The sequence below is a fragment of the Anolis sagrei genome, chromosome 2, assembly GCF_037176765.1.
Source record: "Anolis sagrei isolate rAnoSag1 chromosome 2, rAnoSag1.mat, whole genome shotgun sequence".
Taxonomy (NCBI): Eukaryota; Metazoa; Chordata; class Lepidosauria; order Squamata; family Dactyloidae; genus Anolis; species Anolis sagrei.
This window is the reverse complement of record NC_090022.1, coordinates 97519299-97542097: the sequence shown is the minus strand read 5'-3', so window position 1 is coordinate 97542097 and position 22799 is coordinate 97519299. Positions and strand designations below refer to the sequence as shown.

At 41.3% G+C, this 22799-nt stretch overlaps 1 protein-coding gene across 2 annotated transcripts in view; it reads right to left on the bottom strand.

Moving 5' to 3' along the window:
- SH3RF2 (SH3 domain containing ring finger 2) overlaps positions 1-12272 on the bottom strand; it is a 106720-nt gene extending 94448 nt beyond the window's left edge. The window contains exons 1-2 of one of the 2 annotated variants that reach the window (XM_060765166.2): positions 12050-12272; positions 10434-10965 (exon numbers count right to left, since the gene is read on the bottom strand). In XM_060765166.2, coding sequence (XP_060621149.2) covers positions 10434-10814 — 381 coding nt within the window. In that variant the 5' untranslated portion in view covers positions 10815-10965; positions 12050-12272. Of the gene's footprint in view, positions 1-10433; positions 10966-11558; positions 11666-12049 lie in introns of those variants that run through there. The other variant, XM_060765167.2, reaches the window with a different exon arrangement.
- Between the last annotated feature and the right edge of the window lie 10527 nt (positions 12273-22799).

Genomic DNA, 22799 nt, shown 5'->3' with positions numbered 1-22799 from the left:
CCTCTCAGCGGCCTTCGATACCGTCGATCACGGTATTCTTCTGGGACGCCTCACAGAGATGGGACTTGGGGGTACTGCTTTGCAGTGGCTCCGGTCCTTTCTTGAGGGATGGTCCCAGAAGGTGTTGCTGGGTGACACCTGTTCGGCTCCACAGCCATTGTCATGTGGAGTCCCTCAGGGATCAATTCTGTCCCCAATGTTGTTTAACATCTACATGAAGCCGCTGGGGGAGATCATTCGGAGTTTCGGACTGAAATGTTATCTCTACGCGGATGATGTTCAGATCTGTCACTCCTTTCCACCTGTCACCAAGGAGGCTGTCCAGACCTTGAATCGGTGTTTAGCTGCTGTGTCGGACTGGATGAGAGCTAACAAATTGAAATTGAATCCAGACAAGACAGAGGTCCTACTGGTCAGTCGTAAGGCCGAACAGGGTATAGGGTTACAGCCTGTACTGGATGGGGTTACACTCCCCCTGAAGTCGCAGGTTCGCAGCTTGGGAGTGATCCTGGACTCATCGCTGAGCCTGGAACCCCAGGTCTCAGCGGTGGCCGGGAGAGCTTTTGCGCAATTAAAACTTGTGCACCAGTTGCGCCCGTACCTCGGGAAGTCTGATCTGGCCACAGTGGTCCACGCTCTTGTCACATCCCGTATAGACTACTGCAACGCACTCTACGTGGGGTTGCCCTTGAAGACTGTTCGGAAACTCCAAGTAGTCCAACGAGCGGCAGCTAGACTGCTTACTGGAGCGACATACAGGGAACACACCACCCCCCTGTTATGTCAGCTACACTGGCTTCCGATTCAGTTCCGAGCACAATTCAAGGTGCTGGTTTTGACCTACAAAACCCTTTACGGTTCCGGTCCAGCGTATCTGTCCGAATGTATCTCCCTCTACGTCCCATCTCGGAATCTGAGATCATCTGGGGAGGCCCTGCTCACGACCCCACCGCTATCACAAGTGAGGCTGGTGGGGACGAGGAGCAGGGCCTTCTCAGTGGTGGCCCCTCATCTGTGGAACTCATTCCCGGGGGAAATCAGGGCTTCAACTTCCCTCCTTGCCTTCAGGAGGAAGGTAAAGACGTGGCTCTGGGACCAGGCCTTTGGGCACCCTGACAATTAGACATGGAACCAGAATGATAGGACCAACAATGTGTGGAAAGTAGAACCTAACTATGAGTCGGTTAAACGCTGACCAGCAATGAGGTTTGTATTGCTTTTATTGTTTTAATTGTTTTTACGGGTTTATGGCTATTCCTGCCGATAATATTGATTGTTTACGTTAATTGTTATCAGTGTTATAATTATTGTTGTTATTGATGTTATGTTTTTGATGTTATGTTTTTGTAATACAGGCATCGAATTGTGCCTTGTTTGTGTAAGCCGCCCTGAGTCCCCCCGGGTGAGAAGAGCGGGGTATAAGAAACCGCAATAAATAAATAAATAAATATTTGTGTGTGTGTGTGTTCCTTTCTTTTTTCCTAACTTCTTCACTCTTGCAAAACTTTGCATAATCAAACTGCCAGCTGCAATTCTGTTTCTACAAGTGAACCCCTACTGTACAGTGGAACAGTGCAAGATCCATTAAACCCAGGGGTATCAAATATCATAATTTATGTTATGTAGTGCTTATGTGACTTTGGACTATGTGGCTGTCTTGGGAAACAACACAGATTCTTCCAGTGGACTTTTTGCTGAGAAACTTATTGCTAGCAACCCCCAGGACTCATCAAGGATTTTGTTTCTCCACTTGATTCACTTTCTGGTTTCCCAAGCTTTATTAAAGATTATTCTAAGCTTCCAAAGTCCACTAGTGCTAAATACACATTCGTTCCAATCTGGACAATGGAGCCTGCACCCCTCAGAGGTGGGCACAACAACATACCTTTAATTTTGAACCCAGCAATCCCAGGTGTTCTCTTTTCCTCTCTGCCTCAATCTGGGACATCAGGAAGAAGTCTCAGCAATGACAAGGTAGATCCTAGGAGGCACCATTCCTGAGCCAATCAGAGGAGGGATAAGGTCTGAGTGACTACCAAAGGGGATTAAACGTTTTGCACTGTTTTATATGTTATGTGAGTTATTCTAATGATTGTGCTGTTCTGACATCCATTTGGCCAAGTGAATAAAACCTCTGTTATTGCTTTCAAATATGGCTTTCAAAGTAGCATGGTGTGCCAAGCAATGGACTACACTCCCCCCTGGTGGCAGGTAGCTGGCAGGTCTGTTCAGATGGAAATCAAAGTGCAAAGAAGACTTTTCTACTCATACTCCCACTCACCACAGAGGTTCTGCTTCCTATTGTTGCAGCCTCTTTCATCAGTATGTGTGTGCAGGCATGTAGCCGGGGGGGGGGGGGGGGGGGCTTGGGGGGCTTCAGCCCCCCTCTGAAATTCTCATGGTGGTTCACAAAAAGGCCTTACTGGTGCATTATTTAAACTGTTATGTTTATTCATATCATGATCTGATAACCATACTCAATATATCCCATATGCACGAGGGTATTGGGGTAATGATACAAAAGGTTTGCTAGGCTAGACCCTCTTTCACTCAGACTCAGCCCCCCCCCCCGAAACTCAGCCCCCCCCCCAGAATCCCCCCCTGAAAAAAATTCAGCCCCCCCCCCCCGAAACGAAATCCTGGCTACGGGCCTGTGTGTGTGTGTGTGTGGGTGTGTAAAAATATCCTCTTCTTTTCACCACAATTTTTACCTGATCCAGCTCCTGGCTGTTAAGGTGGGCTGGGATAGTATTTGAATAGTCTTAGAGTAAGCCTACATAATCTTACTGAATACAAATCAGTTACAGGTTATGGATCCATAACTAATCTTGAAAGTCACTCCTCTTTTATATCTGTAAGTGCAAAATACATCTCATTTTGCTCTTCTCTCTTAGTAAAATTATTAGTATCCCTGAAAAATGCCTTTGTATGCAACCATTTTTCAGCATCCTTTTCCAGAACACTGCCCCATTTATTTGCATATAATCTGGAATAATATTATCCTGTCCCTCTGACATTATAAAATACCTGTTCGATATAATGTCATTTAATTTACATTGGACTCTCAAATGTTACAATCACCTATGTGACAAATCTGAGAAGAAGAAATAAACTCTGAAAGGGGTGAAGCACAGTTGCTACTTTTGATTCAGAAATTAAAATAAGATAATTTTATTGTACAGCACTTTATATTTAGGTTTAACAGACCATAACTTTCTGCTGTTCCTTGTCCATAAAAATGGTTCTTTGCAAAAGAAAGAACACATCTCTGAGTTATCCACTGCTGCAACAGGAAATTGCCATCCATTTGCTTGCTTGCCCTTTGTACCTTTGCAGCTTTATTTTTACAATGAATTTCAGAATGCACTTATGTACTGCAATAATATGATTTGAATTAGAGCAATTGCTTTCTAGCTCACCAGGAATAATCTGGTGTTTGCTAGAATTTGGAAACTTCCTGATATTGAAAACAAAACAGCAGTTAGCTGAACTCTACACAGAGAGCGTCTTTCTGAGAAATCAGGAATGTGCAAATTGAATGCAGTCCCATTGTACCTCACTTTTCACCCTACTGCCAAAACTGTGAAAGGGTCAATTTCCCTGGCATCGCTCTGTGCAAAGCTATTCCTGCAGATCTAGCCTGTAAGCGAGATGCCTGCTGGGATCTGCAGATTGGGGTGTGGAGCAGTTTTAGTGATGCAAGAATATGTTGGCCCTACATGGTGCCAAGAAAGTGCTTGATAAAATATATCTTGGCGTGGCAGAACGGAAGCAGGATTTGCTGGGTGAAGCTGCCTCCTTTAAAGACTGGGAATCAGGGAAGGAGAGAAAACAAGGTGGCAACCTCAAACAACATCATCTTAGTAGTAGAGATCCATTTAAGTTTGCACCATGCAGAGTACTTCAGCAAAGTGTTTCCTTGGAACAAAGATTATGCTTTTGTCATGAGTCATAATACCTTTTTTTTTAAATTGTTGGATCAGGTTATTTGAATTCACAAATATTAATACATATATTTTGAATTATTACTTTCTGATAGTAATTTTTTAATTTTAAGTTTTTAACAATCTAATCATTTAAACATAAGGGCATTATGAGAATCTTGTGGGTGCTAAGTTCAGGGAAGTAGGCTACACTGGAGATCTCCAGTTGAGAATTCTCTATGCTTTGCAAAAACTACAGATCTCAGAATTCCTTGGAATGGCTCTATGATGGTTAAAGTATCAAACCTTTCCAACCATATAGTGAAGACACATACTACAATCATTCTAAGCAGCCAAAGTCTTGGAGTTGTTTTTAGAAATACAAAACAACACTGATAGCTCTTGCATTTGATGAAGTGGACTAGAATATATTTGGTAGTTTTAATTTACTGCTAGATTCCTCCTCCTTGACTTGAGATGCCGAAGCAGATTAACAGCTGTTTCCTTGAAAACTGCAGTGATGGCTGTAATGACCTTTGATGTGGTCTAAAACAAACTGAGAAAGTCCAACAGACTAAAAAGGATTTTAAAATGTCCTTCATGTGGAACACCTTTGATGAACTTTCATCAGATAATCTTAGCATTTGGAAGTTGTCTGTACAGGTTTTTATGGGAGAGGGCAAAGAATGGATTAGATAACTACCATTTGTGGGTTAGTAATAACCCTGTGGCACTGTCGTGCTCGATTCTGAGTGAACAGTGCAGGGTGAGGCAATGATCCCATTAGCTGAAGACAGGCTAAGGTGGCTTGAGACATGTTGCTGCCCGAGGACAAAAGGGCATCCCTTCCCCATTCCCTGTGCCACTGCTAGCTAGACCAGCATTGGAATCCTAAGAACACAAGGACAGTCATGGTAGATCAAACAAAACAAAGAGCAATCAGTAGCCTATGAAAAGCCTGTTGGCTAGTCCTGATTGTAATTGTACCTTCCATCTTGTCTTCCCGAGCAATTGATATAAAAAGGCATATTACTTTTCACAAGTCTAAAGATCTTCCCATCTAATCTGGGAAGCTAAGCAGGATCAGGCCTGGCTAGTACTTGAAGTGAGACTGCCAGGAAATACTATAAAAAGGTAAAGGTTTTCCCTTGACATTAAGTCCAGTCATATCTGACTCTGGGGGTTGGTGCTCATCTCCAAAGAGCCAGCATTGTCCATAGACACCTCCAAGGTCTTGTGGCTAGCATGATTGAATGCAGCACTGTTACCTTCCTGCTGGAGTGGTACCTATTGATCACATTACTATAGCTTTATGCTATATTTCAGAGGAAGGCAATGGTAAGCTACTTCTGAATACTCCTTGCTAAGAAAATTCAATGAAATTCATAAATCAACATACAACTTGAAGGTTCAAGCACACACATAACCTTTGATACTGAAATCTTCCTGCAGCACTGGCAATGAAACATAATTAGGGAGGAAAGAGAAGGCAGGTTTGTGGTGTATATATCTCTCACCCAAAGAGAAATATTTGGGGAATCTATAGGGAAAAGAAAATGGGTGCAGCAATTGTCCCAGAAAGTCACCCTATTTTGCCTATTAGGGTGTCCCTTCTCAAAATGAGAGATGCTTCGCGAATGCTTTTCATTTCATTTTGGGAACACAAAATAAGCTGTACTCAGACTTTTCAGTTTCCTTCCACCAACATATAGTGACCTGGTCCTCCAGTTGCTTTCAGTTCAAAGGCAGTAGCTTTTTGGGACCTCACAACCCAGGTAGAGTTTATTCTCAGAACTTCAATTCTGACTTCGATACATCCTTCCACCCAGCCAAGAGACCTCCAGCTGTCAGCTCAGTACCTCTGCTTAATTGTCCAACATGTAATCCATAGAATGACTGCAGGAGGGCTACCCAAACCCTTGCTGATAGTCAGCATTTGAATGAGGGATTAAAGCACGTTTGGATAACTTGTGAGCCTCCAGATGTTTGGAATTCCAGCTCCCTAGCCAGCTTGTCCAATAGTCAGGGATTCTGGGGGATGAAGTCCAAAACCCCTGGAGAGCCATGGGTTGGGCAGGCCTGGATTAAAGCAAGGATGGAAAACATCTGGTCATCCAGATGCTGCTAGACTCCCATCATTTACTATTGACTATCCTCACTAAAGCTGATAGAGATTGCAATTCAATTACATCTGGAAAGCCACACATTTTCCACTGTGTCAGGAGAGAAACAATGAAGACAGTTAAAAGCCAGTCTGCAGTCCTCGAATACTGTCATTATCTCCTCCTCTTTTTCCTCCTCCTCCTCTTCATTTGTACAGTTGGAGGATGTAACTATGAAAATTATGGGGTGGTGGTGGTAATCTAAACTCTTTTTACACTGATACCATTATGCCTCATCCATAAATACAGTTTCATAAGCTCTAAATAGAATTTTGTCTTATTTCGAAAATCATTCTTACATTTCTACATTTTAAAAATAAGTTATTCTTGTTTAATAATAAATCCCAACCTGACAGTTTTCCAGGTTTGCTAAATATTACTGCATTTTTGGTCATTACTAAAAGAATTGTCATGTCAATGTCTTTTTTAAAAAAAAATCAAATATATAAAAATGTGGGGAAAACACTGGGCTAGGTAATTTTCAAGCAATATTCCACTGCCTTTTCCATAACAAAAACACATATTAATCCCACATAATCAATATCTCTTTTAAAATGCCCAAGCTGTGTAACCATTCTACCTTGACAAAATGTCCCTGAATTTCTTTTGCACTCATTGGTACGGTGCAAAAAAATTGTAGATTAGTTGCAGGTGCTACTCATAAATAAGTTTAAATAAACATAAAAGTAAAGGGAGTTTATATTCTTTTACAAAATTAGACTTGAGAATTTTATTCAGATTCAGTATTTCACAAGAACAGCCCCCTCCCCAAAATTGTGGGATACTAGTGAATTGGCTTTTAGAAGTTTCTTTCAGCTCTCAAAACTCTGGCAAGATATGGTTTATGACCAAATATAATGTAAAACAAATGTTTTTGGTTGGTTTGAATCTGTACTCTAATATGATGATCAACGTTGCATTAAAACTGCCTGAGAGTATATCAGACACTTACAAATCCTGCCAGAAACAGCAACAGAAGTTGTGCTTACTATTTCATGATACTTCACTTTACTCTTCTCACTCTACTGATCTTATCACAATAGGCTGAGGGGTGCTGATGGGGGCGGGGGCGTGGAGAACCCATTGCTCCCCGCATCATGTGACTTACCCCAACCCTCATCTCATGGGGAAAGCATTGCCTCCCGGCTTCCCCCCGTTGCTCCTAAAGCAACACGGGAAGCTTCTCGTGTTGCCGCAGTGACTGCACACACTGCTTCTTCTCCTCTTTCACCATGGAGCCTCACTGGATGTTGGTGTGCGTCTGGGGAAGGGCTCCATGGTGAAAGAGAAGTGGAGCGAGAAGGGTAAATCAGCCCATCTGGTGAAGTTACACATCTCTCCTTTTTGTCTGTGCATAAGGATTGTAGTACTTGGAAGATTATACCACGAGTGGGGAAAGTGGCCCATAGGTAGCATGTGGCACCAACCCTTTTTGGTGACCTGAAGACCCTATAGGCAGTCCAACACTGCTGGAACCCTGTGCCATTAACAGAGGAGTGTAAAAAGCTAGAGTTGCAAATGAGCAGACTATTTTTCTGCTTATATAACTGCTTCTTAAATTGTGGGTCCCAACCTCAAATGGGGTCTCCTTAGCTCAATGTTGCTCCTCTCCAAAAATGGAGAGGAGCAAACCACTGACCACCTGCTGCAATGCAACCTGAGCTCAGCCACACGCACAATGGAGGACCTTCTTGCAGCAACAATAGAAGCACTCCAAGTGGCCAGATACTGGTCAAAGGACATTTAACCAACTACCAAACTCACACATTTTGTATTTTCTCTGTTTGTTTGCTTTGTTCTGTTAGAAATGTAATATAATTGGCTGGCTGCCCTGACACGAGAAATAAATAACGCTCATTGTTGAGATCCCAAGAATTTGGCAACAGTAAAAGTTTTCTGAATGTCACCTAATAGATGTTTTAAACATTTGCAAGAAACTGTTGTGCAGTGGACTCTGCAGAAGATTCTTCAGTTAAGCTTCATATAAAGAAAAATAAGCCTGTTTATCAAACCTAAGGACCCCCTGATGCCGCAGCAGGTTAAACTGCTGAGCTGCTGAACTTGCTGACCAAAAGGTTGGTGGTTTGGCTCCTGGGAGTGTGGTGAGTTCCTGCTGTTAGGCCCAGCTTCTGCCAACCTAGCAGTTCGAAAACGTGCAAATGTGAGTAGATCCGAAGGTAACGGTGCTCCATGCAGTCATGCTGCCACATGAACTAAGAGGCGTCTATGGACAATGCCAGCTCTTCAGCTTAGAAATGGAGATAAGCACCACCTCCCAGAGTTGAACATGACTGGACTTAATGTCAGGGGAACCCTTTACATTTACCTTTATCAATCTTTGCAAATGCTAGTTTATTATCAATAAATGTTTGATTTTTATATTTATTATATAAATATAGATACAGATATATCTCGATGGTTGGGTAAGATTTAGTGGGCTAAAGGGGGCCCTGAGTAGCAAAGTTTAATAAGCCCTGGTTTATTTTAAGGAGGTTTGACCAACACCCAGGAATGTACTTGCACATCCAGTGCTAGTACAAGCAAAACTCCCAAACCACTATTGCCGCCACCACCAGCACAAAAACAACAACAGCAACATCTTTTTTAATCTTGGTTTGTGTACTGCTGGTATTTTCAGGCACATATTTTTGATCAGAGATAAATAATAAATCTTGCAAACCATGAGTTCTGATGAACCAACTCCTGCCCTGCATTGCTGACTGGCATTTTGTATTGCTATATTTACTCCTAAGACAATTGACCCCAAATAAAGCTGTTAATGGAATATTTTTTTAAAAAGTTTCTACAGGTAATATGAAGGTGAGAACCAGGATGATATTATCCTCCTTTGAATGAATTTTGCCAAGAAGACCCTGTGATAGGATCACCTTAGGGGTGCTATAAGTCGAAAATGATTAGTAACCAAACAACAACAACTATGTGATGACGTTCTTTAGCTGTTCTAAATATTTGTGTGTTAAAATGAAACTATGACATAGAAGGTTAAACTTGTTATATTGCATTTTTCTCTACTTCTTTTTTTTTTTGAAAAGCCTGTCCTTCAAATACTGGAACATTACATCACTAGCACTTGTGCAGGAGCACCATGTGGTAGATTCCACACATCATGATTAAACAGAATTATACAACAAATGCTGCAGATATCATTCCAATGTAGATATGAGAAGATGGGTGAAACTCTAGTGATAGGCACTTAGTATGCGATTGATCTAGGTTACAGATAATTTCAAGTTTGACAAGTATGGGGTGTGTGTGGAAGACACTGGGTTGTTTTCCCCAATTACAACTTGCTGTGGCTGTTTATCTAGGGTGCTGCTCCAACAAATTACAATCAAAGATGATACCACACAGAATTAAGTAGGAACAAGCTTGCCTAAACCTATCCTTACTGGTGTCTTTTTCACAACTGAGATTTCCTTCAAATGCCTTTTTTCTTTACAGGGATGTCTCACAACAAATAGCCACCGATGAAGGAAACCTGAATCAGAACTCTAAAAATGCATCTGCTTTCCCTAGGAGTATACTTATATAAGGCATAATTAGTTTCAAAGAGCTTCCTGCAAAGTCATGCTTTTGCAAAACCATATTAAGAAGCATTCAGAGTCAAAGGTATAAAACCCCGGAGGCTTTCGCTCTTATAGACTGAATCCTCCACCTATGCCAAGAGCCAAATCAACACACTTGATCCCCCAAAATATGTGCAAAGTCAAATATGTGTGGAGGGGGTGGAACTTGCTAGGAGCTTTCTGTGTAAGACCCCAGAGAAAAGTGTTGGTATGACTAGGAACAAGAGAATCTAGGGCACAGCTGACCTACTTTTTATCCATACTCAGATCCTGCCACATCCCTTTAAAAGGATCAAAGACTCCCCCTCCCCCATGCTCATGTTGTAACAGGACAGAATAAATCATTATTTTCAAAAAGGTTCTGTGAAAAATCAAACCTTTCTGTATCCTCGACAGGTGTGAAAGTTGTTTTTCTCTCCCACATCTAAACATTTTTTCCATTCCCTGGTTTAATCTAAGACTGGAAATAGAAGGGACTCTAACGTCACTTTGAAAAGCCTCTGTACAATTTCAGGCTCAGCTGGAGAGAGCAATCCCTTGAAAACATGGGAACCAGGCTCTTAGCTTGAAATTGTTCCAGTCAGAATAAATTTACACCTAAAAACGAAGTTGCTGCAGAGATCCAGTTAAGATAACTCGGTAGCTTAGAAGGAAGGCAACCAGCTTTGGCATAAACTGAATCTATCCAACACCCTTACAATGAAAAATGGCCTACAAATCTACTAACTGAGATAATGATAAGAGAAAGGGAAGATTCTTACCCCTTCTATAGGGATCCTGGGATTGGAAGTCAGCCCATATTGGTGGAGTTGCAAAGCTCTTGGCTCTCCCCGGACTCTCCTGAGGGAAGAGGGAGAGGAGAGAGTCCCATATCTTTGAAGTGAGCCATACTTCATGACATTTGATCCAAGTCTGATTTCATCCAATAAGCGGATCAAAAACAAGTTGGCAGGAAGCTCTTCGATTCTGCAGAGGACAGGGGCTCGGCATTCTGGGCATCTCAACTCCTTGTGTAATTTCAGGATTCTCTGGAGGCAAGGCTTGCAGAAAGTGTGTTGGCAGGGGAGCACCTTGGCTGAAATATCCAGCTTCCCCAAGCACAACGGGCACTCCAACATGTCAAATAAAGCTAAATCGCCCATATTAGGGCAGTTGTTACACTATTATTTTAATGTTAAATGGAGAGCTGGAAAAATCCACATAATGTTTATTGGAGTAAAGGACAGTTGCTCAGGAATATTTCACCATGAACCTTGTGGATTCATGTAATTTTTGAATCTGAAAATCAACATCCTGTGTGAAGAAAAAGAAGAGAGAGGGGGAAATTGCAGAACCTGACAACTTCAGTGTTATGAAATGTATGCCACCTACATTTTGTAGCAATGTTTCATGATCCAATTTGCACCATGTATTCCCTGACAACCCCACACAACCAAATTTAGCAGAAAAATAATAATTTGCAAATAAATGCCAGTGAGCAGAATTGTTGCCTAATGAGTGTCAGGAAAGACCCATGTTTCATTGACTAAAGATTAAAAACAAGAGAAATTAATTTTTTCCATGATGTGATTCTCCCAGAGCAATACAATCTTCCATGGGTGTACTGATGAAGGATCATTCTACCTTAAAACAATGCACCCCCCAAAATAAACATCCAGTGAAAACAGTAAAATGTGCACACCAGATAAAGAAAGAAGGTGTTCCACTGACACACATGGCTTAACACACTCTACCCTTTTTATTCTCCTTTTCTAAATCAGGCATCGCTTACACATACTCTCTGAGAACCACCCACAATGTTTCGCATTATCTTAAAAAGCATTGCTGAATTTTCTATATTTTCTCATTTGCAAGTCACTTTGATGGCAAACATTGCTTTGGCGTACCTGGAAGTTCAGACAGCATTTCTTGATTTCAGGGACTGGCAGTATTGTAGCTTGCTTTGATCGTCCAAAAGAAGGGGGGAAAACCCTCCCACTGCCTAAAAGCAACTCAACCTGTTTAGCACCTTTCCGACAGTTTGCAAGCTAAAGTGAAACAGATACTTAATCCTGAATTCAAGTCATGGCCTGCGGAAAACCTGCACCATCCCATATTACACCAAGGTGCCTGTGTATTCAAAATCAGGAAAACATACTCAGATCAGTTCTGCCAAATGGTGCTCCTGTCCTTCTATATCCTAAACCTTGAAAAATCTTGCGTTATATAACACTTCAAATCATTAGCCGGCCACTGAACAAGTTACACACTACTGGGAAGAGTCATAAGCTATAAGTGCTAAAGCTTTTCGCAGAGTATGGCTTCCATTTGAAGGAGGAAACTGTGAAGAAAAGGAAGAAAGGAAGAAAGTCTACTAATTTTTGGCAGTACCACTGACCTTGTGTTCATGACCCCTTCAAAACGAGTTCAGCTCACGGAATAACTGCTCCTGGTGTTGCTTTCCCCTTTTCTCACTCTCCAAATTGCAGCCGCATTGAAAACTTTAACTAGGTGCATTACTCACTTAGCTCAACTTAACACATGCTGCCTTGTTAACTCATAGCTTGCCAGCCTGTGACTCCTACATATACTTCAGGCAAGTGAGAACAGGGAAACAGAATTATTAACTAAGAAAGAGGAAACCGTTGGTGCATTTTTCTCCTGGAGGAAAAAAAATGCTTGAGCTAATCTGGCTTTGTACCAGTGCAACTTTGATCAATAAATTGGCTCAGCCTTTTTTTTATGAAGCCAATCTGTTTTAGGAACCAAGGAGGAGGTGTGTAGAAGGGTGAGAAAACAAAACCATGGAGAGTCTGCACACAAAGGCAAAGAAAAACATGAAGTACACAAGGAATGCAGTTGTGGGGGGTTAAGATTGTAGTCCAGTACTGGTTTCCCTGGGAGTGAGCCCCACTGAAATTCAAAGGGACTTACTTCTGAGTAGATATATACAGATCTGTACTGTACCAAGGCAGAGCAAAACATGAGATGTAATTGACTTTTTGTGGGATGGCTGTGTTTATATAGGATTAAGTCACAGTGTTTAAAAAGTTTCTTTGCAACATTTTCACTGCAGAATACAAAACATGAGAAATCTAAAATAAGAGCCTAAATTGGCAAGCATAGTACTGGTAAAAGAGCCAGCATATTATACCTCGGTGATACTTGTGGGCTTCTCTAATAATCTAGAATTCCAGTAGGATGGTATAGGAGTTTTTTTAATGCTCCCCTAAGGGACAGTTTTTATTGTTGTGGACAACTACTTTAGGAAAGCATTGCCTTCAACTGAAATCTTGATGAAGTGGACTTCTCCTGCCCTGTCCACTCAGCCTATATGTATAGGTGTATGTTGACAAGATTATTGGAGAGGTGAGAGTGACCACGTGCATCCTGGACCCGTCTATCCTAGCTGATAAAGGAAGCCTGGGGGTGGGGGTTGGCAGAGTGGGTAAAGGTGGTGGTTAATGCCTCCCTTTGGGAAGGCAAAATTCCAGTGAACTTAAAAGAAGCTGTGATAAAACCTCTGTTGAAAAAACCTTCACTGGATTCCACTGCTTTGAACAACTTTTGACCAGTCTCCAACCTCCCCTTTTTGGGCAAAGTCTTGGAACGTGTGGTTGCCTTGCAGCTCTAGGGGTTCTTGGACGAAACTGACTATCTGGATCCGTCGCAGACCGGGTCATGGAATTGAGACAGCCATGGTCGCCTTAGTGGATGATCTCTGCAGAGCGCTTGACAGGGGAGTGTGTCCCTGTTGCTTCTCTTGGACCTCTCAGCGGCCTTCAATATCATAGACCATGGTATCCTTCTGGGTCACCTTGCAAGGATGGGCCTTGGGGGTAGTCCTCTGCAGTGGCTTCAGTCCTACCTGGAGGATCATATCCAGAAGGTGTTTTTGGGGGAAACCTGCTCGGCCCCGCAGCCATTGTCCTGTGGGGTTCCGCAGGGCTCAGTATTGTCTCCCATGTTGTTTAACATCTACATGAAGCCATTGGGTGAGATCATTTGGAGTTTTGGAATTCGACGCCAGCGGTATACTCCTTTCCACCGGTTTCTAAGGAGGCTGTCCAGGTTGTGAATCGGTGCCTGGCTGCAGTGACGGTCTGGATGAGGGTGAACAAATTGAAGTTGAATGAACACAAGATAGAGGTCCTCCTGGTCAGTTGCAAGGCTGAACAGGGTATATGTGCTGGATGGGGTAACACTCCCCTTGAAGACACAGGCTCACAGCTTGGAAGTCTTCCTGGAGGGCACATTGCTGAGCCTGGAATCTCAGGTTGCGGAGGTGGCTAGGGGAGCTTTTGCACAATTAAAACTTGTGCACCAGCTGCGCCTGTACCTTGGGAAATCAGATGTGGCCACGGAGGTCCATGCTCTCGTTACATCCAGGATAGACTACTACAATGCACTCTATGTGGGGTTGCCTTTGAAGATTATTCGGAAGCTTCAAATAGTCCAATGGGAGGCAGCCAGGTTAATAACTGGGGCAGTATACAGGGAGCATACAACTCCCATGTTATGTCAGCTCCACTGGCTGCCTGTTTACTACTGGGCGCAATTCAAAGTATTGGCTTTGGCCTATAAAGCCTTAAACGTCCCTGGCCCAGTTTACCTGTCCAAACACATCCCCCTTTATGAACTACCACAAAGACAAAGTCTTCTGGGGAGTCCCTGCTTTCGGTCCTGCCACCGTCACAGGTGCCTTTGGTGGGGATGAGAGGCAGGGCCTTCTCAGTGATTGCCCCCGGCTATGGAACTCCCTTCCTGGCAATATTAGATAAGCCCCCTCCCTCCTGTCCTTTACAAGGATGGTGACCAAGCCTTTGGGCAGTTCAATGAGGCAATAATAGAATCGTGTCCTGAGATGGTTTTAAACAGTTGATTTTAAAGTCGATATAACTGATGTTAATGTTTATGTATATTAATAGTTTATGTCCCAGCATTAAATTTTTCTGTATATTGTGCTCCACCCTGAGTCTGCTGTGGGATGAGAAGGGTCTAATATAAACATTTTAAATTAATTAATGTTATAATGTTATAACTTCTGTCCCTAGGGTCCTCTGGAGCCACATGAACCAATAAAAGTGCCCTCACTCAGAAATCTGAATGTGGCTGGAGCTCCTTCTGGTTTAGATATAAATATACATATTAAAGTTAAATAGTTTAACAGGGAAGGGTGGAGTATAAGCTATTTAAAAAGTAAATTGCTAATCCTGGAAACCTCTAGGAAAAGCAATATTCCCTTTTTAATGACAAGTAAAAGGACAGTTGAGAAGTCTGGATGGGCTGAAGGTTGGAAAGGATACATTTAGCCCTAGAGCCCATTGTGTCCACACAAAATGTACACATATATGATATATGCACACATGTGCTCACAATAATGATTGTAATATAATCAGTTGGCGTTGCATTGAGGAGCTTCTCTTGGGTAAGGAAAAGTTGGATACAAAGTAACTGGGAGCCTGTGGGCGGAGGCAGGCTCCCAGTAGGGTGGATGCAGCATGACATGAAGTAAGAAGGAAAGGAACTTGTAATTCTTGTAATAAATGGTCCTATTCTTTTCTCTACCTCATTTGCAGAAGTGACAGCTACCTTCAGCTGAGAAGAACCACAAGAGGCTTACAGTGTTTGGCATTTCTGCAATTATAAATGTATTTTATCTCAGTCCACCTTTTTTATATATTCACTCATCACTGGAAATTCTGACAAACTGTCAACATACATTACAGGGTTTTATGGCTGTACGTTTATTAATTTGTCATTCATTTGTTTTACAATTACTTCCTTGTAAACTGTTATGCAGCATCAAGAGGCCTGACCAAATGGCATACAGGCAGTTCCCAAGTTACAAACAACATAGGTTCTGTAGGTTTGTTACTAATTTGAATTTGTATGTATGTCAGAGCAGATACATTTTTCAGTGTAACTCCAGACATATATGTGGTGTTTGTTTTGTTGCCTGTGCCCAAATTTCACGAAACTTTCTGTCTCTGCAATAATCAGATTTTGAAACATTTGGCTTGTTGTGGAAACAAGGATAGGAGAGAAACCTTCAGCTGAGACACCTTTTCTCCATGAGAATACTTTCAGGAGTGAATTTCTCTTCCTGGGGTAGATTTCTTTCACTTCCTATTTAGTGGAGTATCTAAGTGGAGTATCTTGCATTTGTCACTGTTGAACTTCATTTTGTTAGTTTTGGCCCATCTCTCTAATCTGTCAAGATTGTTTTGAATCCTGCTCCTGTCCTCTGGAGTATTGGCTATCCCTCCCAATTTGGTGTCGTCTGCAAGCTTGATGATCCTGCCTTCTAACCCTTCATCTAAGTCGTATTGAAACATTTGGAAGACCCTTTTTTGTGAGCTGTTCAACAAAGGAAATGATTTCATCATAGGTCAACAGACCCTCCTTCTTTGGATTTCTTTAAACAGAAGTTGATGGGTATCTTTCAAGAGTGCTTTGGTGGTGTATTGCTGTATGGCAGGAGGGTGGGCTAGAGCTGGCATGGGGAAACTTCAGCTCTCCAGGTGTTTTGGACTTCAACTCCATAAGTCCTAATAGCTGGTAGGTCCTTCCAACTCTATTATCCTGTGGGTCTATCATTTTAATGCTGTCCCTTGTTTGTATACTACACATCTACATCCTCATTTTGCCTTCTTATTTTTTATTTATAATCATTCTTTAAAATCTAGTAAGAATATGACTTAAAGCCCCTAACATAGAAATAAAGAAGAAGGCCAGAAGCAACTCCTCCACTTAGCACCCCTCCCACCATCACCACTAGATACACATTGAACTCAAGGGGCTATACAATTGTATCACTATTATCCCATTTCAACTGCCATGGTAAAATCCTGTGCAATTCTAGGATTGACAGATTAGGGAGGAATATTTTCAGTATTCAGACAGAGAACTGCTCTAGTGCCAAACTACAAACACCAGGATGCAGACAAGTCAGTTAAAGTGGAACCATAATACTATAATTGAGCATTGTGAGAACCCCCATTGGAGGGGGGGGGGCTATATTTATTACTAGCTGTCCCCTGCCACGCATTGCTGTGGCCCAGTATGGTGATCTGGAAAATAAAGTAATGAGAAAGTGTTGGTTTCTAATATATGCAATTTCTTTCTGCTTGTGAGTAAACAGTATTTCTTGTTGTTTCTTTGTCAGTGTTGATGTGGAGAGTGTCTGGTTTGCCTACTCTGGAATATGCAACATATCACAGTCCTTCTTTAAGGGTCTCTTTCAAATCTATGATACTATATCTGTGTGTGTGTGTGAGAATCATATCTATCTATCTATATTTATGACTGGACGGCTCTTTGTCAGGAGGGCTCTGATTACATTTTCTTGCCCTGGTGAAGAGAGTTGGACTGGATGGCCTTAAGTATTTTCTGTTGGTCATGGGGGTTCTGTGTGGGCAGTTTGCCCCATTTCTGTTGTTTGTGGGTTTCAGAATGCTCTTAAATTGTAGTGAACTATAAATCCCAGTAACTATAAATGTCAAGGTCTATTTCCTCCAAACTCCATCTGTGTTCCACAGTGCTCTCTGGATGTAGATGAACTACAATTCCCAAACTCAAGGTCAATGCCCACCAAACCATTCCAGTGTGTTCTGTTGGTCATGGAAGTCCTGCATGCCATGTTTGGTTCAATTCCATCATTGGCGGAGTTCAGAATGCTCTTTGATTGTAGGTGAACTATAAATCCCAGCAACTACAACTCTGAAATGTCAAGGTCTATTTCCCTTAAACTCCATCTGTGTTCATATTTGGACATATTGAATATTTGTGCCAAGTTTGGTCCAGATCCATCATTGTTTGAGTCCACAGTGCTCTCTGGATGTGGGTGAACTACAATTCCCAAACTCAAGGTCAATGTCCACCAAACCCTTCCAGTTTTTTCTGTTGGTCATGGGAGCCCTGTGTGCTAAGTTTGGCCCAATTCCATCATTGGTGGAGTTCAGAATGCTCTTTGATTGTAGGTAAACTATAAATCCCAGCAATGACAATTCCCAAATGACAAAATCAATTTTTGAGTGGAGGACATACATTGGGTTGTTAGGTTTCTTGTGTCCAAATTTGGTGTCAATTCCACCAGTGGTTTTTGAGTTCTGATGGTATCACAAACGAACATTACATTTTTATTTATATAGATTATTATTATTATTTATTATCATTATTATTCCCTGCTTTATCTCTATTGAAGGAGACTCAAAGTGGCTTAACATAAACACATTCAATTTAAAATATACACATAGGCAAACATTAAAACAGAATTAAATATAAACAGTATTAAAAATCAGTTAAAATCATTAAAACCTATTCAAAATTAAAAACCACAAGTGTGGTTGCAAAGTTGTTTTTCAGCTCCATCTTCCCTGAAGTGCCTTTTCTGACAAGTCGCCGGAAACACCCCTTTGTTGCCAGGAGACAACTTTTGTATCAATAAGATCTTAATATAGAATCTTCTATAGTCGGATGATAAGCTTTTGCTTGGGGAGTAGACTATGAGACACAGAGAAAGTGAGTCTGATTCTTAAATAGAGCCTTAGTTGGAAGTGTGTTGGATTCTGGTATGCAAGGAATGAGAGGAAAATATGAAGTCCTGTCAAGCATTTGTTTGCAAACATAGGTCTCATGCAAGTGAGCTCATTAGGGAACCATCATTGTTCAGGCAGCTTCCTGTGGAGCACATATTTAGTGGTAAGCTTGGTTTTCCTTCTGTTTTTCGGTGCCAAACGGCCTTTGGCAGTCTCTTCTCTTTTAGTACAGCATACTAATTTGACACTTGAGAGTTTCAGTTCTGTAGAAGAGTGAAGGCTCAAACTCAAAGTCACTACCCAGAAGAACATGACTCCTGCTTTTTAGAAACTTGTTGTCACGTCTGCACCAGGGAGGAAACTGTTATTATCAATACACAATGTAAACCCTTCAAATTAGTTGTTAGACACAAAGCACGCTGTATGTTTACAGTAAGATTTATTTTGTCCAGTTGTCAAAAATCGGGCAAGCATGGTCATGCAGAATCTCTCTGCTGCTTTTGGATGCTGAAGTCAGTGAGTGTAGGATGCTTCCCTCTATACCACGAAGGCAACAGAAGGGAATTTGCTACACCTTGCATGGAGCTTAGCACATTTTCTTCTGAAAAATTGCACTGGCAATCTATTAAATATTGCCCTTAAATCTGTTCACTGTGCTATTCATTTAAGTAACATGTAATATCTTGTTTTTTTCTGACCCATAGCATGTAACAGTAAGTCCACCCATCTTTTGTAAATGGAAAAGAGAATGGGTGTCATTTAGTTGGAGCCCCCAGTGGTGCAGTTGGTTAAACCCCTGTGCCGGAAGGATAGAAGACCGACAGGTCACAGGTTCGAATCCAGCGAGAGCATGGATGAGCTCCCTCTATCAGCTCCAGCTCCTCATGCAGGGACATGAGAGAAGCCTCCCACAAGGATGGTAAGACATCAAAACATCCGGGTGTCCCCTGGGCAACATCCTTGCAGACGGCCAGTTCTCTCACACCAGAAGCGACTTGCAGTTTCTCAAGTCACTCCTGACACAACAACAACAAAAAAATAGTTATTTGCCATGGTCAACATAAAGTCACAGGATGAACCAGGTATATCTTTAGGACTGAAACCAGTGTAATCCTGAAGCCAGTGTAATCCAGAATATAAAGGGAAACAATCCACACTATCTGCTTTGAACTGGATTATCTGAGTCCACACTGTCATATAATCCAGTTCAATGTGGATTTTATACAGCTGTATGGAAAGGGCCTCAGTTGTGAAGAAAGCACTGGTGGAATGGGAAGGACAAGCAGGAAGGCAGAAGTTGTTCTACAAAATGCCACAGTCCTCTGTCTTCAGAGAAATCATAGCAGCCCTCCTGAATTTGGTTTGAAAGATCCTGCATAAGGAACTTGTTCAAAGATGCAACAAACTACAGATCTAAAGCTAATTCCTTATCCTTCCCACCCCTGCAAATAAACACTCTCCACAAACCCTATTTTTATTGCCTTTCAAGCCTGACAGGCAGGAAACAAAAGATGCTACTTACCTAAGTTTTCATATTTTCACACTGATATCAAGCAGAAGAGAAGTGAAGCATATCATTCCATGGGAGGAATTGTTCAAAACTACTGAAGCTTATGATGTGGGTGATATTTTTTCTGTTTGAAAACAAGTCCAGACTCATATAGCACTTTAGGATGCATCTATCTTACATTGTCCTGACTCCCAGATATGCCCATGAAGATAACTGGAAAGACCATGCAAGGAACATTTTTCTCTGTGAGTGAATGGAAGTCTGATGCCTATTTTTAAAAGTTAAAATATCTTGTAACTAGTGCATGTATGATTCATTAATACACTGAATGGTCAAGAAAAGATACTCAAACTGAGGCACAAGAATGGGCACATATGGTGCCACTATACACCTGAGTTTAAAAGCAAAAGATGATTTCTAAAAATAATCTTCCAATTAACACAATTTTCCCATAGGTTACTTCCACTTCTCTGTGACATGGATATTTCCTACACTCTTGCTCCTATTTTTCCCCCTGCTATAGGATGCATTGTAGAAAAAAATGGGGTGTATTTTGGCGTACGTGGTTGTTCCTCGAATAAATAATAATAATAATAACAACAATAAAATTTTTATTTATACCCTGCCACCATCTACCCAATGGGGACTCAGAGCAGCTAACATGAGGCCAAGCCCAAACAATTACAATTCAAAATAAAATACATGCAGCAAATAATAACACCAAATGAAATGTAAACAAAACAAGTTAATACAAAATCAAATACAGGAAGTGAAATAAGAAAATTAAAATGTGCACAGAGGTCTGGGCCAAGTTACAAATGGTAGAATAAAATATAAAAACCCTGGGTGAGATGGATGAATAGGGTAGAGTGACTGGTTGGGGGCGGGCGGGGGGGGGGGGGGGGGAGAACTAGATTGAATTCTCTTTGAATTAACACTTCAATTCTGGATTGGCTAATGTTGCAAAAGGGCACAGGTAGCACCATTCAGGTAAAATCTATTTGGTCTGGCATCATGGCAATATTCCTGGACCAGACTAATTCTTTCTCTTTCCTCTTCCGGCTTTCCAAACACATTCTCAGCTTTCTTAACATTCCTTAATGTAAAAGTTCACAAGTCCAGCTCAGGTCATTTTGAGGGTTTTAATTCCATTCATTTTACTTTAATCAACAATATGAGATCTGCACTGTTAGGAAGTCTCCCAAACTTGTAGGAATTGCTACTTTGGGGGAATCTGTTTCAGATTAATAAATATTGAAACACTTGAGAAAATGGTGATCATTAATTTCTCTGATAACTCTTCTGAAACTAAACACTCATCTGCTGACCTTTGATTGTCCTTCTTTAGCTATCTTGCATTCCCTCATTATTTTCAAGGTTAGGTGCTCCCTCTTTTGTAACGATACAAGTTGTAAATCTTTTTTTCATCTTTTCTCCTTCAATGCTAGTTTAATTTTGCCATATAAGTGTGGGAGGAATACAAAAACTCCTTTCTTCCCCCTTTTGATTTCTTTGTCATTATGGTTTTTACAAAATGGTTTATTATCAGGCTTCAAATTCTTCTCATGGGCATAGAAAATATTTTATGCACCAAAGAACATAGGAGGCAACTTGCTTTTGTTGTTGCTGTTCAAGGAGCTTCCAGCAGGCTTCTCCACAGGGAATCCACCACAAGGTTCCAGCAACTGGGTTGCTGGAGAACTCTAACTGAACAGAAATAGTACTAATTGCAGTGTGATAAACAGCCTTGTTTCTTAAATCAGGCAAACTGATAGATTATTTCAGTTGCATTTTTCCCCCTTGGTCAGTATAGTGTAGTGGTTGGAGTGTTGGACAACATCTCAGGGTTACCAGGACATGTTGAGGCATGTAAACCCAGTGGATAACCTTGGGAAAGTAACATTCTCTCAACCTTATAGGAAAGCAAAGATAAACCACTTCTGAATAAGTCTGGACAAGAAAACCCCATAACCGATTTGTCTTAGAATTGCCATAAGTCAGAAATGACTTGCCATTAAGAATACTATTAGCACCACGATTGCTGTCATAAATGTGGACATCACAGTAAATTAAATAGTTCTGAGGTGCATGAGTTGGAAATAGCAGCCCCCCAAGCCTTTCACTGTTTGTTTGTAAAAGTGCATAATTGTTAACCTATATTGTTTGTACATGTTGGTTTCCAGTTTGACTGTACCTTTTTGCTGTCGGAGTGGTTTCAGACACAGGTCTCCATTTTTGTTATACAGTACACTCTTAGACCTCAATGGAGGTGAATGCAGTTTGCCTCTTTTTAGACTTCAGTGAGTACAGTTATACTGTTTGAACTATATCTATATGCTTAAAGACACTGGACTATGGACTAGTGTGTTGAATATATACAAGAAGTTTGTTAATAAATCTGAAATATTTTTAAAGAAGACTACTTTGTTTTGACTCTTGGGTGCATATGTTAAACAAGAGGTTTTTAAGGGAGAGTAGATGGGCAACTTCAAAGAAACTACCATCCTCTGTTAATCCAATGTATTTTTGTAGTACCATGTCTTTATCCTTGGCAGTTTAGAGACATTGTTGTGAAGACTTAGCTCTGCCTTTTCCTCTCCTCTGCTTCAGTTCCTCCTGTTTTCCCAACAGTGTGGATACCTTCCTTTCTATTAGTTTTGGGTGGGGCATAAATACCCCCTAGAGGCCAGCCTTGATTGGTTTATTCCGGCCTTAGTTGGTCTATTCCATTTGCCTGTATAGAGCTCCTTTGCTGGATTTCTCCTTTTTCTGCAGCAGAGCTACAGAACAGAGGCTTGAGTATTGTCTGGTCACTCTAGGCCCAAGCAATTAAAAAAAGGCATCCTTAGCACCTGCAGTCAGCATTATTCTTATACCATCAGTCCCTTTATTCATCTTGTTTTCAGTAAACTTATTTGGTTATCTTTTCACCTTGCCTAAAGTGCCTCTGTGTGTTAAGGATCTCAATCTTATCAGAAGGTATACAGATAGCCCCTGAGTAAAGCCAGACACTATAGCTTTCCACAAAGGTTGAGCGTGCCATCACAATGGCTCTTCAGTTTAACAGCTGAGTTACCTGTGTGCCTTTACATGAATGC